At 38.8% G+C, this 13,503-nt stretch overlaps 1 protein-coding gene across 1 annotated transcript; it reads right to left on the bottom strand.

Annotated features, from left to right (window-relative positions):
* Positions 1-2,069: 2,069 nt before the first annotated feature.
* LY96 (lymphocyte antigen 96) lies at positions 2,070-8,602 on the bottom strand. Its single transcript, XM_010166368.2, has 5 exons — positions 8,431-8,602; positions 6,433-6,522; positions 5,380-5,508; positions 4,400-4,452; positions 2,070-2,171 (listed from the first exon to the last, which is right to left on the bottom strand). The coding sequence occupies exons 1-5, from the start codon at positions 8,522-8,524 to the stop codon at positions 2,070-2,072; spliced, it is 468 nt and encodes a 155-aa protein (XP_010164670.1). The 5' UTR covers positions 8,525-8,602.
* Between the last annotated feature and the right edge of the window lie 4,901 nt (positions 8,603-13,503).

Genomic DNA, 13,503 nt, shown 5'->3' with positions numbered 1-13,503 from the left:
ACAGAAATTCTATTTCTACCTCTACATATACTGTAAATTTTCCATAACACCTATAAGGTTTTACAACATGTGCTTATGAAAAATAGAGCATGTGAATGTCCTTGATTTTCAGGAGCTGTTAGTCACTCCTACCTGTGGTACTTGTTGCTTAATAAACAAATCATTTCTTCTGACACCCCAAATAATTCAGGGCAGCAAAATTCTCAGAACACCTGGCCACTAAAATCTGTTTTGAGGCTTTACCTGGTAGTTGCTGGACACTGTGAAATGGGTACACAGGAACGTCATACAGTAAGACTGTTCCCTAGACCAGTGATACTATTTGAAATGAGTAAAACAGAGTAGGAGAAGCAGGTATTGGTTATCAGGCTCTCTGGTTGCTTTTCAATTGATATTTTAGATTAAGAGGAAACTGATTGCAAGTCTAGTAACTTGGTTCAAATGTAAGCAGGAGCTGCTGTGATAATCTATCACGGACTGCTCCTGGAATGGTCTGTGGATTGAACACAAGCACAGATGCTTTGCTGTTGCCACTTGGATGTAATCGTGCCTTCTTGTCTCCAGCCATGACACAGTTCTTTTTCTTGTATTTTTATTAATCCATGATGGTTGTGCTTTAGACTGCCAAACTAGCTATACTGAAATCAACTTTTAAATGGAGTATCTATATCCTTGAGTGTGGGTTTTTTGTGGAGTTTTCTGATGCCCAATTTGAAAAACATCTTTACATGCAAAGTGATGTTAAAAGCTTCACTTCTACTAATTTTCATGCTTGGTGTTTAGCATTCTGAAAGAGGGCTGGTTTGTTCTGGTGTTTCATTTTTTTCAGGCTTTCGGAAGCAATCTGCTAGACACAGTAAGACCTGGCAGTTAGCGCAACATGCAACTTCAACACCAGCTTGTTCATTAGCGAAAAGCGTCTGAACTCACTAAGCAACTGCTGGCTGTGGGCTGAGGATGAAAAGAGGACATGGCATACTAATGTCCTGAGGAGGGTACCTGTTGGAAGGCAGGAAGCATTTGCACACTGCAGTGGTCAGCGCTCTCTCACCATACAGTGGCACCAAAGCACCATGAAGCCTGAAAGGATGCCAGCTCTCTTCCTAAGGACCAAATCTCGTACTCCATCAAAATCTTACCCAAGGTCTCGGGTGTGGAGGTGCAGCAGAGAGAAAAGGTGGGTACTGAACATCAAGCTGCCCAAGAGGCAGAAGCCACAGCAAAAGCTTTAGGTACGCTTTTGATAACTGAGGAATACATCAACCTGTTGGGCAATGACCATCCTCCTGCTTCTGAAGGAGACAACTTGTTTAGCTTCTGCCCCTCAGACTCTGAGCAAGTGGCAAAAACATGCTATGGGGTTGCAGTTACAGCTCTGGATGGATAAATTCAGCCATATCGTATCAGTGCAACTGGAAACATGTTCCAGTTCAGATGTTTCACAATCAAGTTATTCACATCAGCTCGTACCGCATAACAAATTGTTATTCTTCTGGTTCAGCCTGGTGCAAATGGAGCAGAACATTAGGAAATGTCTAAAGATAATCAGGAAATAATAGAAGAATAGAAAACATTTCTCAATTTGATTGTACAAACATGTTTTATCATAAAAAGAAAAAAAAAAACAAAAATAAAAAACAAACCAAACACAACAGCGTTCCCAGATTCAATTGCTGTTTTATTTTATGTTGACTACTGGCAAACTTCTGATTCTTGCAATTCAAAATTTCCTGTATTAATTTAGTGCAGTCTGAAGGACTCAGCTTTTTCATAACTCAAGGCACAGCACCAAAATGCAGTCCTCAGCCTGACACCCAGTCAGGGTTATTCTGTGGATTAATTAGGATGCCTGATTCCCAGAGATTTTCTGCACATTGTCTAAGCATCTGATTACAGAAGTGCTATAAACGGATAAGACTATCCATCATGTAGCTTTCCAGACAGTCTTTCCAGAAGACATGATGTCTTCTACCTTAGGAAAATTAGTATGCTTATTATTTTGCAGTTCAGATTCCAGTTGCTTGCAGAAGTGACCTCTGTTCTGGAATTATTTGAAATGTTTGTTGCATTCAGAAAGCATCTTGTTTTACTATCATAGTGAAATTCAAGCATATGACCAAATTATTCTCAGAGTCATCAGAGAATCCTTGGAAAATAACGTTGTAATTGCCCTAAAACAAGCAAGGAAAAAAAAAAAAAAAAAGACAATTAGTGCACAATACTGCCCACTCTTGTCTAAGTACCTGCTTGGAATGGTTCTGGTGATTTTTGTTAGGATGGAAAAAAGAAATATTCCTATCAGGGACTGTGTCATGGGTATATTCAGATATATGTGTACATAAAAAAGTAGTGCTCAACTTTCCTCTTGTGACAAGGGTACTAAGGAGCAGCAGTAGGCTGTGGTCCAGCTTGTACTTGTCAGGGTCCTCTCTCAAACTGGAGTTCTGTGCTCTCCAGGGCACCCTTTCCAAAGCTGTTCTCTTGAGTAATGTTTCTGACTCCACAAAAAGGAATTAACTGAATTGATATACGAGATTGCCTTCTACAGCAATGGGCTTCTTTGTCCCTGCTGTGAGGGGACCCTTATTAGTGCTTACAGCTTTCATCCAGCAAGGATTCAGTCCTATCAACACTTCCATTTCCTGCTGACTTCCTGCCACCTTCTTGCCCCAATACCCATATACAGACCACAGGCAGTTGCAGTAACAGCCGCTGTATTTTACAGGCAGACCTAGGGAAATCATCCTGTCTACACATCTTCTGACCAGTCTTGTAACAGAGTTTGTTGTACTGGACAGACCATCTTTTTGTTTTCAGCTATAATCACATACTGGATATTAAACTGCTGTTCAGTCTCAGTGGCGTTTACCAAAATCATCAACTTATAGTGAATGTATGATGTGAATACATCAAATATCTGCTTCATTAAAGCTGAGCAAACTCATAACTATTATTGGTGGCAAAAGGTTTGTCCTGAGTTTGGAGATGATGTTAAGATGAGGAAGAAGTATGCTTGAGAGAGGAGAGTGGGAGGAAGGACCCATGTGAGAAGAGTGCTATAGTCATTCATCAGTCCCTGGTCAAAGTATAGCCAGCACTTCTCCTAGTGTGAAGTTTCAAGGTGCCTACTTAAATCACACTGTCAGGGCCCAGCTCAGCTCCCTGCATGGAGCATCTGCTCCCTGACTAGTGGGACACTGCTTGCATGAACCTTAGCCATAAGCCCAGCTCTAAGACAGCCATGCTTTCTTGCAGGCCACCCTGCTGTAAGCAATACTGGTCCTGGTGCCAGCTGAGCATTCCTTCCAGACCCACTGTTTTGCACACCCACATCCAGCAGTCTGATGCATAAAGCAGCATCACCTCAGGTTTAGCTGTTTCTAGCTACTCATCTTCACTCTCACACAGACAGACTTCTGTAGACACCAAGACAGAAGATAGGTTGGTGGCACCTACTGAACTCAGGTCTTACCTGACCTTCTTTGATACCTGTTACCTTCCTCTTCTAGTATGCCAAGCTGGGGAAGAGCACTTGGGAGAAGAAGGGGTCTTGGGACTAATCTAAAGACTCAGAGGCTTGCAGGGTTTCTAGTTTACAGCAAAGGCTATGATTAGGGTTAGTTCCTGGTCTGGCAGAGTCCCATCAGGACGTGTCAGGTCTTCCATAGGCACCTCATTTAAAGGAGGACTGCTTATGACAGAGGACATTGCTGTCTACTGTCTGCTCTGGGGCTAGAAGAGTTGCTGGGCTGGATGGAATTCAGCACTGTTAGAGCCGAACATGAGCCCATGAGCTTTTTGTTAAGGGGAGACTGGAGATTTCATACCAGTAGGAACTCCTTAGAGACATTTGTGGGGATTAATAGGGATGGTAAGTGTTTTGGGAAGGCTCAGGCAGCAGATGTAGGCTGAGAGTGAGCTAACCTGAGAACTGATGCTGCTCCTGGTTTAACGTTGGAGCATTGCATTTACTTGTGGATATTGTTATGCCTCTTCAAATCTTTGAAAAGGGTTTCAGGGAGGAACAGACCAGCATCTGAAGAGAATGTAAAATAAAGAACTAAATGGGCAGAAAGAATATGGATGGATTCATTCAAGCGGGTAAAAGGAAACAAGTTCACCAAACAAAATAGAATTATTAAGGTGACATTAGCTGATATTTGTGGTCTTTTCTTTTATAAAATAAACGAGGAGTAATAGAGGAATAGTAACCTGAGGACATATAGCATTTCAGAGATGCTACCATTCTGGAGTCATCACTTCAAGCATAAGAAAGTTTTCCGGCAATTCCTTTTGTTGTTTTCTACAGTTTGGGTGAACATCTCTTTTCAGAAAATATATATATGTAAGCATGTTATTTTACTATTGTTATTTCTTTATATAAAATGCTGAAAAGTACCTTTGGAAACTTTATTCTTGCACCTTTAATATCAAATGTTGATGCAATTGTTTCTGTAAAACAGAGATAATGATAATATAAATGGTTACTTAGTCATAAAGCCATCAATCAAACCTCCTAAATAACTTCAAAGCAATATGGCATATATCTCAGTAGCAGTGCTAGTGCCATTTACTCTTCCAGTGACAAAGCCCTCACCTGTTTCATCTCCCAGAGCTCTGCCTATTTGTCTAAACCACATTAGAAAATAGAAATTAACCACAATGCTTCTGCAACGTCTCCTACAGACCCATCCTACTGTGGTAACTCCAATAATTTAACTTGTAATATGGGTTCAGCTGAATGATAACCAAAGAGAGCTGATACTAATTTTTAAAGAAATTAAAACATAGATTAAGTATTTTTACTTCCTTACAGGTCTTTTTTGGCCTTTAGTCTGACATCCTGCCTGAATTAGCCCCTACAACAGGATTGAATCTTCTCTAATAAAAAACGATTATACATTGGTGTATAGAATCTCTTTATAAATCCATCCAGACACTTATATGAATAAACTGTGTTCTGGATATTAGTAGTGCCCCTAGCTACTCTCAAGTTTTCTGTACAGTCCAGTCAAATGTAGTCTTTCCATGTCACTTAGAGATGTTAACAATTAAAGTGCCATAGTGAGATTAAGGGTATTAGTAATCCTAATTTATAGAGACAGAAACTGCTGTACAAGGATGTTAAAGCATAGAATTTAGGAATTCTCTTATTTTAGTGGGGTTCTGGTACTGGAGAACTGCCTGCTCTGAAGTCTGCTGCCTGCCAAGCAAAGTGAATCTTTCTAGACTGCGGAGAGAAAAATTTGTCTGCATGTGTTGATCAATTAGTCTTTTAAGAAATCTGACTAGTGGTGAAAAAGAGATGGCAGGATATGGCCCTGATGTGGAGAGAACCTGCCAGGCAAGGGAAAGGCACTGTATGTTTCCTGTACAGACCTCCTTTCAGCTTTCCACACACTGAGTATTCGTCATCAGCTCCTCTGCAAAGGACTTCTTTCCAGTGTAACGCTTTGGCACCGTTGTACCAGACTTTAAAAACAACCTTCAAAAAGGTGATGTCACTTCCTAGTTAAGACATTGTAAGTAAGAAAATGGTAGTTGGTGAGGAGGAAAAACATATATGCAGACACATGATTAGATAAAAAATCGTTTTCTCCAAAATAAAACATTTTTAAAGGCTCCCTGCAAAACTAACAACAATACAAAACTGTTCATTCCAGAAAAAAGAAAGCTAGTTTTCAACAAAAAAAATCAATCTTTAAAAATATTTGAGTGAACAATTTCAAAATCTGTTTTAATTTCTTCATCAAAGACAACAGAGTTCACTCGCCTCTACAGGTAACCCAAAGAAATACTCAGATGGGGACTCTCTAGTTTTAAGCAGGTGTTGCAAACTGTCCTGAACGCTGGTAGCCATCATAAAAGTATTTTTCTAGTGAAGCAAATTTAGTCCAGCTCCAGATTTTTTACTCAGAAGGTGAAGTTTATGATACAGCCGTTTCATAAGTAAGTCAGCTTGAGAGCTTAAAGCTGGTTTTAAAGATTAAAGTTGAGTTTACATACAGAATACAGTACCATTTCCAGCTTCCGGAACATGTATGTTCTTACAAGTCCTGCCATGCTTGCATAGGCTAATGATATTCTCTCCCCCTAAAAAGACTTGGATGTCCTTCCTGCCAGAAGAGCTTGTGTGCTGCAAATCTTGTCTACTTCTTCCAGATAAATGGACATGCACCTAAACTGTCTCAAATTTGCAGGTACAGTGCTAGTTAGAGTGCAGAGCTCTGGTAACTGCTCCGACAAGTAAAACTCAAATACACTTATTCACACAAATGATCATTTCTGTCCATCATTACAGTTTATCTATTTCATTTTTAATCACAGAAACTGATATCCTAGATCATTTGGCATTTAGGAAGTGTCAGGTTTTTGCTTGTATTTGATTTTTTGCATTTGCAGAATATAATTCCCTAGTCAAAAGGGACTCACTTGGAATCCAGGTAAGAGCAGCCTTCCAGGTGGATTTGTTCACAGTGCTGCAAGGTGTCAGATTAAACATGAAAGCATAGGCTGGAGAATCTACAGGAAAAAATTATTTCATATTGGCAGTGTGAATACGCTTCTCCATAAAACTAATAAAAATATACATACATACACACTCACAATAAACACATGCACATTTTAAAATGTATTTAATATAAAATATATACTATAAATTTGTCTAATATGGATATTAAATATGTATTTAAAATTATATTTTTAATTATTTATGTGCTTCAAAGGCAAAAATAATATAATATTTCTTTAAGTAGCAAGAAAAGTCAATTATTTGGTTGATGATATTTTGCACACAAAACTCAGAAGCAAATACCTTTATTTCTCTTTTGAAGTTTCACAAACTTTTTATTAGCACTAACCCAGCATGGTCCTCTGCTGAAAATATTCCTACTTAAGCTAACCATGGAATGTACATAAACTTGCTGACAACAGCTAAAAATATTTTTAATATACCAGCACATTCTCCAGGATAATGTAAATGAGCCTTTGAGTAGATTTGCATTGTGAGTGACCACCTAGCACTGTACAATGCACAGTGTCAGATGCAGTGCAATAGAGCATCATACAACCTGTATCTAGTCAAATTTAGAGCCCACTAGCTGATATTTTAATTTTAAATAAATCATTCAGTGGCAGCCTTTGGAAAGATTTCCAGTCACTATTTTTATTTTTATTTTAGGAAAGGTCTGTTCAATTCATCTTGCTTCTGCCCTCCCTAGTGTGCTCAGGTTGAAGAAATTTTTTTACAATGAGGTCAGTTAAACACTGGAACAGGTTGCCCAGAGAGGTGGTAGAAGCCCCATTCCTGGAAATATTCAAAGTCAGGTTGGACTGGGCTCTGAGCAACCTGATCTAGTTGAAGATGTCCTTGCTCACTGTGGGGGGTTGGACTTGATAACCATTAAAAGTCCCTTCCAACCCAAACCATTCTATGGTTCTGTGAAGTGTCCCCCAGGGAGGGGAAGAGGAGCTTCCTGCTCTAACCCAGCCAGCAAAGGGGAAGGCAGGGTGATTGGCAGGGAAGGGTTCTGTCTTGTGTTTGGGGGATTAAAGCAAGGGGCGTGCAAAGGGAAACTGTCTGGCTGTTGGTAATCAGCAGCCAGCTTCTCATCTCGGATACAACTACACACAGGAAATTACAACAGGAAAAAGGGCAAACAAAACTCACCGTGGTCTCAAAGGTCTGGTTTGCAAGCTTAAGTACCACCACTATTCCCCTTGTTACATTTTAACATGAGTATTAACGTAAAGCAAAGTACCCAGAATAAACATCCCCTCCTGTGCCTCAGTTTATATAGCTATTTTACAGGTAATATAGACTAGTAACGCACACAGATTTTCTGAAGCCCACCTTCTGGCCACTGAGTCCGCATGGGCACACTGAGCCTGTTGAATACGGACATCACGGAGGTGCCAAGTTGTTGCAAAATCAACCAAAAAACTCAGCAAACTACATAGATCCAGCGGCCCATGACACAGACAAGGCAAGAAAGGACACGCTATGCTGTTCCAGAGCCCAACTGATCCTCCAGCCTGGAAGAGTACCACATTCCCTTCTTTTTCCATAGACTTACAGTTTTTCATTGTAATATATTGGTTAAATCAATGGGGATAATTTATACAATACAGTACTCGCAAAACAAGTTTGAACCCCTTATATATTATTTTTTCCTGAATTGCAACATGCCTGCTTTACTAGGGAGTAAACTTCTCTCTTCGTGCAATCAGCACTGTGGTAGTATTTACAACTACACAGTATAATTCTTACAATAGGATAATTGATAACAAAAATATACTCCAGTTGAACATCTTTTTATTTTTCTGCATTCATCAAAGAAAGACATTTGAAAGAAGGCTCACATTTCATCAGACTACAGTAATTATTAGGCAAATGCCAGTAAAAAAAAGAATAAGCTATTTTTTACTTACCACAAAAAGTATATGATATTTCTAGATCTGACGATGTGCAAAGAAATTCACTGACTCCAGGGGTGAATAACATGAAAAAAAGAAGTCCAAACATAGTTAGTTATTTAGCTCAGTATTCGATGCAATAAAACTTTGTTTGGGGGAAAGAGGAACAAAAATTCAGCACAGTCATCTTCAGTCACGTGTCTTTGGGGAATATTCGGTTGTCAAATTCTCTGCAATCTTAATTAATCCTACTGCAGCACAATCAGTTATCATCATCATAAATTTTGTGAAGAAAAATAATTTCTGCTTTTGTTGTTATATTTTCCCCCGACAATGCAGCTCAAGGCATGAGTGAAAAATGAAAGAGAAAACTGTGTGAATAGGGAAGTGAGAAGAAGTAAAATCATGATTACCAGAAGCATGTAAAGGGCAAGTTTAGTTGACTCATCAGGCGCAACATTTTTTAAGGCACAATTTCAAACACTCACAGAGTTTCCTGAGCATAATAAAGAAGAGAAAAATAGAAAAATACATAAATTATGAAAACCAAGTACATTCTTTTATTGATATGGTAGTCCATAACTCTCACATGTTTTCAGAATGAACTTCTTACAAAGCTCACCGTGCTTTCAGAACATGCCAGCACTCCAGAGGAGTGCAATTAGATTATGTATTTCCAAATGAAGGTAAGGTTGGGAGCTGAATGCAACTGTCTGTCTGACATGTTACTGCGCAGAACCACTGATGTCCTGTGTTATCCCTTGTTAAAGAAGCCCTGTTTTAATCTGGCTTGTTGAAAACAGTTCAGGTTGCACATTTTGATACTCAAGTTTGAAAAACTAAACCAAAAACTCTTAAAGCACTTCTGGTATTGGATACCCATCCTTATTTCTAGCTGTTAGTGCAATGCACAAAGAACAACATATTTTTCCTGTATCTGCTATATTGGTTCTGTGGACTAAACTGAGTGAGCTTTTACTGCACAAATCCGGCAATATTGCTAGTCTCAGCTACAGAAACAGATTTTTAAAAGGTCTAATACCTCACACAAGGGAGCACAACCACCATCTAACTGACAGGATGTGCAATTAATTTTTTAAGTATGATAAAATATGGAAGAATTATTTACATGTCTTCATAAAATTATTTTCTTGAGTTACCCTCTTGATTTGTATGTGTGTCTTCAGCCTCCTCTTAGATCAGAAATTGTATTTCTTATGAAAACCAAGCAGTATACACAATAGACAGGTACTTGGTTTTGGGCCAAGCAGGAGACTCAACAAAAATTACTTATAACAAATATAACTTAATCCATTGTTCTGACTCCCCACTCACCATCACAGTGTCTAAAAACTTTTCTTCTTACAAATTCTATTCACACCAGGGTAATATTTTACATATTTTAAAGGTGTAGCAAAATTTTAAGAAATTGTTTTTCAGAAGTCCAAACAGGTAACACAAATGATAATTTAGGAACAGCTATATGCACAAAATCTTGACTGATTGTGCCCAGAAGAGAAGGGAGTGAGAACTCTATTAAAACTACCTAAAAGTACCAAATAATGATTTAATGCTGTAATAATTCACAAAATCAGATCAAAATTTGAAAAATTAATATGGCTATAGAATTCTCTTCAGTATTTCCAAATCTTTCTACAGACCACAAGAAGAGTTCCATTGGCCTGACAGAGCTCAAGACTGAAAGAATCTTCTAACATTTGGCTTTTAACTAGGAATTCAAAGTTATACAACTTTGCTGACAGATCTCCAGAGTACATATATTGTACACACATCGTACACAGATTTTTACTGTTGTTTAATAGGACACTATAAAACATACAAACCCTTTGTGATCATAGTGATAATACAGTTCTGTTTCAAAATGGACAAATTTTGCTTTAAAAAATAGCAAAATATGTAGTGACATTGAAATAAATCAGTAAGGCTGTAATAGTTGGAAAAATAAAAGGAATAACGAGACAGTCACTAAGGAGTAATGGAGGAGCAGCTGCTAAAGAAGAGCTACCTTGTACCTGTACTGTCACCATGTCACAAAAAGGTTCCTTTCAACCAAGAGCCATGGCCACTGATGTGGAGCGAGTCTAATCAGTGAGAAGCCAAGCCAGGCTCTCTGCCGAGTGTTCTGTCAGTCCAATAGATTTAGCAAAAGTCACAGGTCAATTTGAAGTAGGCGCGTGAGATGGCACTGACTGTACCTTACTGGCATATCTGATGACCCAGCAGAAAGTGGGACCCTCAGCAGCCGGACTCGTACTTTGCTGCACAGCACATTGGGTGACTGATGGACAGACCAGAAAGAGCACTGCAGATTTACAAGATTTTATATAAAAGCTCCTTTAACATAAATGAAGACAAGCTCTCTGCTGAACTCCATGCCTTTCTAGACCTGGTTCAAGAATAGGTGGGTTTCTTTCAGATACTTGTTGCAGTGAATGATATAGATGAGGAATGAGTCCCCCCTGGTGGTTTGGACAGACAGACACATGGGGGAACCTCTGTATCCTCTCCTGTTCATTATTGCACTTTTATTGCACAAGGCAAGACTATTCCAGTGCTTTAAAAAATCAGCATAACCAGGCTCCATTTTAAAAGGACCTGGGAAAATAGGAACAATAAGTGCTACTGGTATCAGGGCTAAAATATCACTTATGACCATGATTATAAAGTCTACAACCTTGACCACTGTGTCTGGTCAAATTGTCCTTTAATCAAAATAACAGTCATTTTAAAATCTTTTCAGCAAACTCAGTTTTAGATGCTTGTGGCTTTTGACGCCCGTATTGATGTCATTCATAGAACTGATCTCTTGTGATGTTCACTGAAGCCCCAAGCTACAGCACTATGGGTGTGAGGAGTCTGCTCTGTCCCTTTCTAGTCAGTATGAAGGGCACTGGAGAGGAAGGATATAAATTTCTGTATAACTTATTTTACTAAATACTTTTCTTTACTATATTCTTTTCTCTATATACTCTGATCCAGAAGGAAGGTGAAAAGGAAAGGAAGGGAGGTGGAAAGAACTACACAATAATGTTACTTCACTAGAGTTTTGTGACAATTTACTTCATTTACTTTAAGATCCTTTGCAACTACATTTAGTAGGAAACCAACTCCCATATCCAGTTAACAGTACATAAAATAAATCCAGTCTAAAGAATTTAGGACGTCATATCTATGACTTGTCATTTTGTCTACATCTGAGATGCTGAGAGTAGTTGAACTCCAAGCCTCCTCACTGATTTGTCATTAAAATCCTTAAAACTAATTTATGGTATTTTCACCTTTCCCAAGACATCCAAAAAGTGCTGAACTTACTTGTGATTGCTTTTCAAAGTAATCACTTTGTATTTGGATTGTTGGCTGCAGACATGTACTTTGACCAGATAAGCACTTAAAGTCACTGAAATCCCCCTCAGGAAAGAATTATAATGTACATTATCATAATATCTCATCACAGACAAATAAATAACAGTATACAAGTACAGCAGAAGAAAGTACTCTAATTTCAATGTGTTAGTCAGACAGAATTAAAAATTATGTCCTAGTTCTTGGTAAGTACCAAAACCTCATGTTAATGGAAAACTCTTTTAAAATGTTAAACACATTTATTCAATAAAAAAAGAGGCAATAATAATTTAACTTTCCTTACAGGACCATTTGTGATTGTTTTTGAAGTAGATCTTTTTGCAGCTGGAAGCAGACAAGCAGACATGTTTATTACTTCTGATGCTGGATTTAGGGTTGCTGCTGAAGACACTCCAGTATAAAGGGGCCGTATATAAGGCATAAGGTGAACAAAAACACACTAGGCAATCAACATAAGAAGTAGAAAACTGCAGCAATTCATGCGTAAATCTCTCTTCTCAAATCCTCTCACCCTATCTTTGACAATGTTTGTAGCGGAAGTAGAAAGTCAAGCCCAGGGATACTAGAAAGAGGGAGAGGATTCAGCTCCTCTCCATGCAGCTGATAAAGTGCTTGAGGGTGTCAGGGGAGTCCGACCCAAGAGCAGTACACCAGCACATATCAAGCCGTGAGTTGGTAGCATTTGAGTAAGAAAGCAAATAGTTGTGGAAAGAAAGAAAAAGTGATGTGCCATATTCTGAATATATTTTTTTAATGCATGCACTTTGGCTTAGTAGTTTGATTTGAACATAACACATTAAACCACTGGAGGCTATTAAAGTGAAGCAAATACACACCAGGTGGTATTCTGTGGAAACAATTATGTTGGAAATAACTCTCTGTCTGTTGCCAGCAGGCTTGTGGTTTATTCTTTCCAAGCCAAGTTTAGGATTAAAGCTTATAGTTATACTCTCAAGTATACAATAACCATTAAAGCTGTCAAGAAGAAGAGAAGGTAGAGGGTGAAGTGAGACGAAAGGGCTGTGTCCTACCTGAGGCTGACAGAAAGTACACCACAGCAACACTGCCCACCCTGGTATTCCAGAAATGGAGACAGCTGGACATATTTTGCAGCCATTTGCTCTTGTTCTCTATTCTTCCCTGCTTAAAATAGCTGCTCGCTGAGGTCTGTATAGCTGTGGGATAATCTTATTATAGTGGATCCAACTCCTAGCTAGCACACATGTCCCGTTTGTCAGGGGGGCTGCAGCAGGCTATGGTGTGCGTGGGGGCATGAAGAAATTCATGGTATGACCACAGAACTCCAGGGGAGCTGCAGCAGGCTATGCTGTACATGGGGGCATGAAGAAATTCATGGTATGACCACAGAACTCCAGGGCAAACAAATTACAGCAGCTTACCAACTTTCCACCTATTAAGTTATACTGAGCAATTGTAATAATTGACATGTGTGCTCTCAATTTTTACAGCACAAACAGAATTTCATGAAGTTTACATCACCTAAATTAGGCTCTCAGAGTATCATGCAAAAATCTACATAGCTTTTCTTCATCTTTGCCAACACGATGACTTTGGTTTGTAATAAAGCAAGCTCCAGTGAAATTACTTCCTTTTTGGTTCTAGAGAGTGTGGTTAAAAGTGTGAAGTACCTCAGAGCTTTAAAGATTTCTCTTTGAAGTACCAAATGGGGATAATTTTCTCATT

This window comes from Antrostomus carolinensis, unplaced genomic scaffold, assembly GCF_000700745.2.
Source record: "Antrostomus carolinensis isolate BGI_N321 unplaced genomic scaffold, ASM70074v2 scaffold38150, whole genome shotgun sequence".
NCBI classification, from domain to species: domain Eukaryota; kingdom Metazoa; phylum Chordata; class Aves; order Caprimulgiformes; family Caprimulgidae; genus Antrostomus; species Antrostomus carolinensis.
This window is presented reverse-complemented; position numbering and strand designations above follow the sequence as displayed.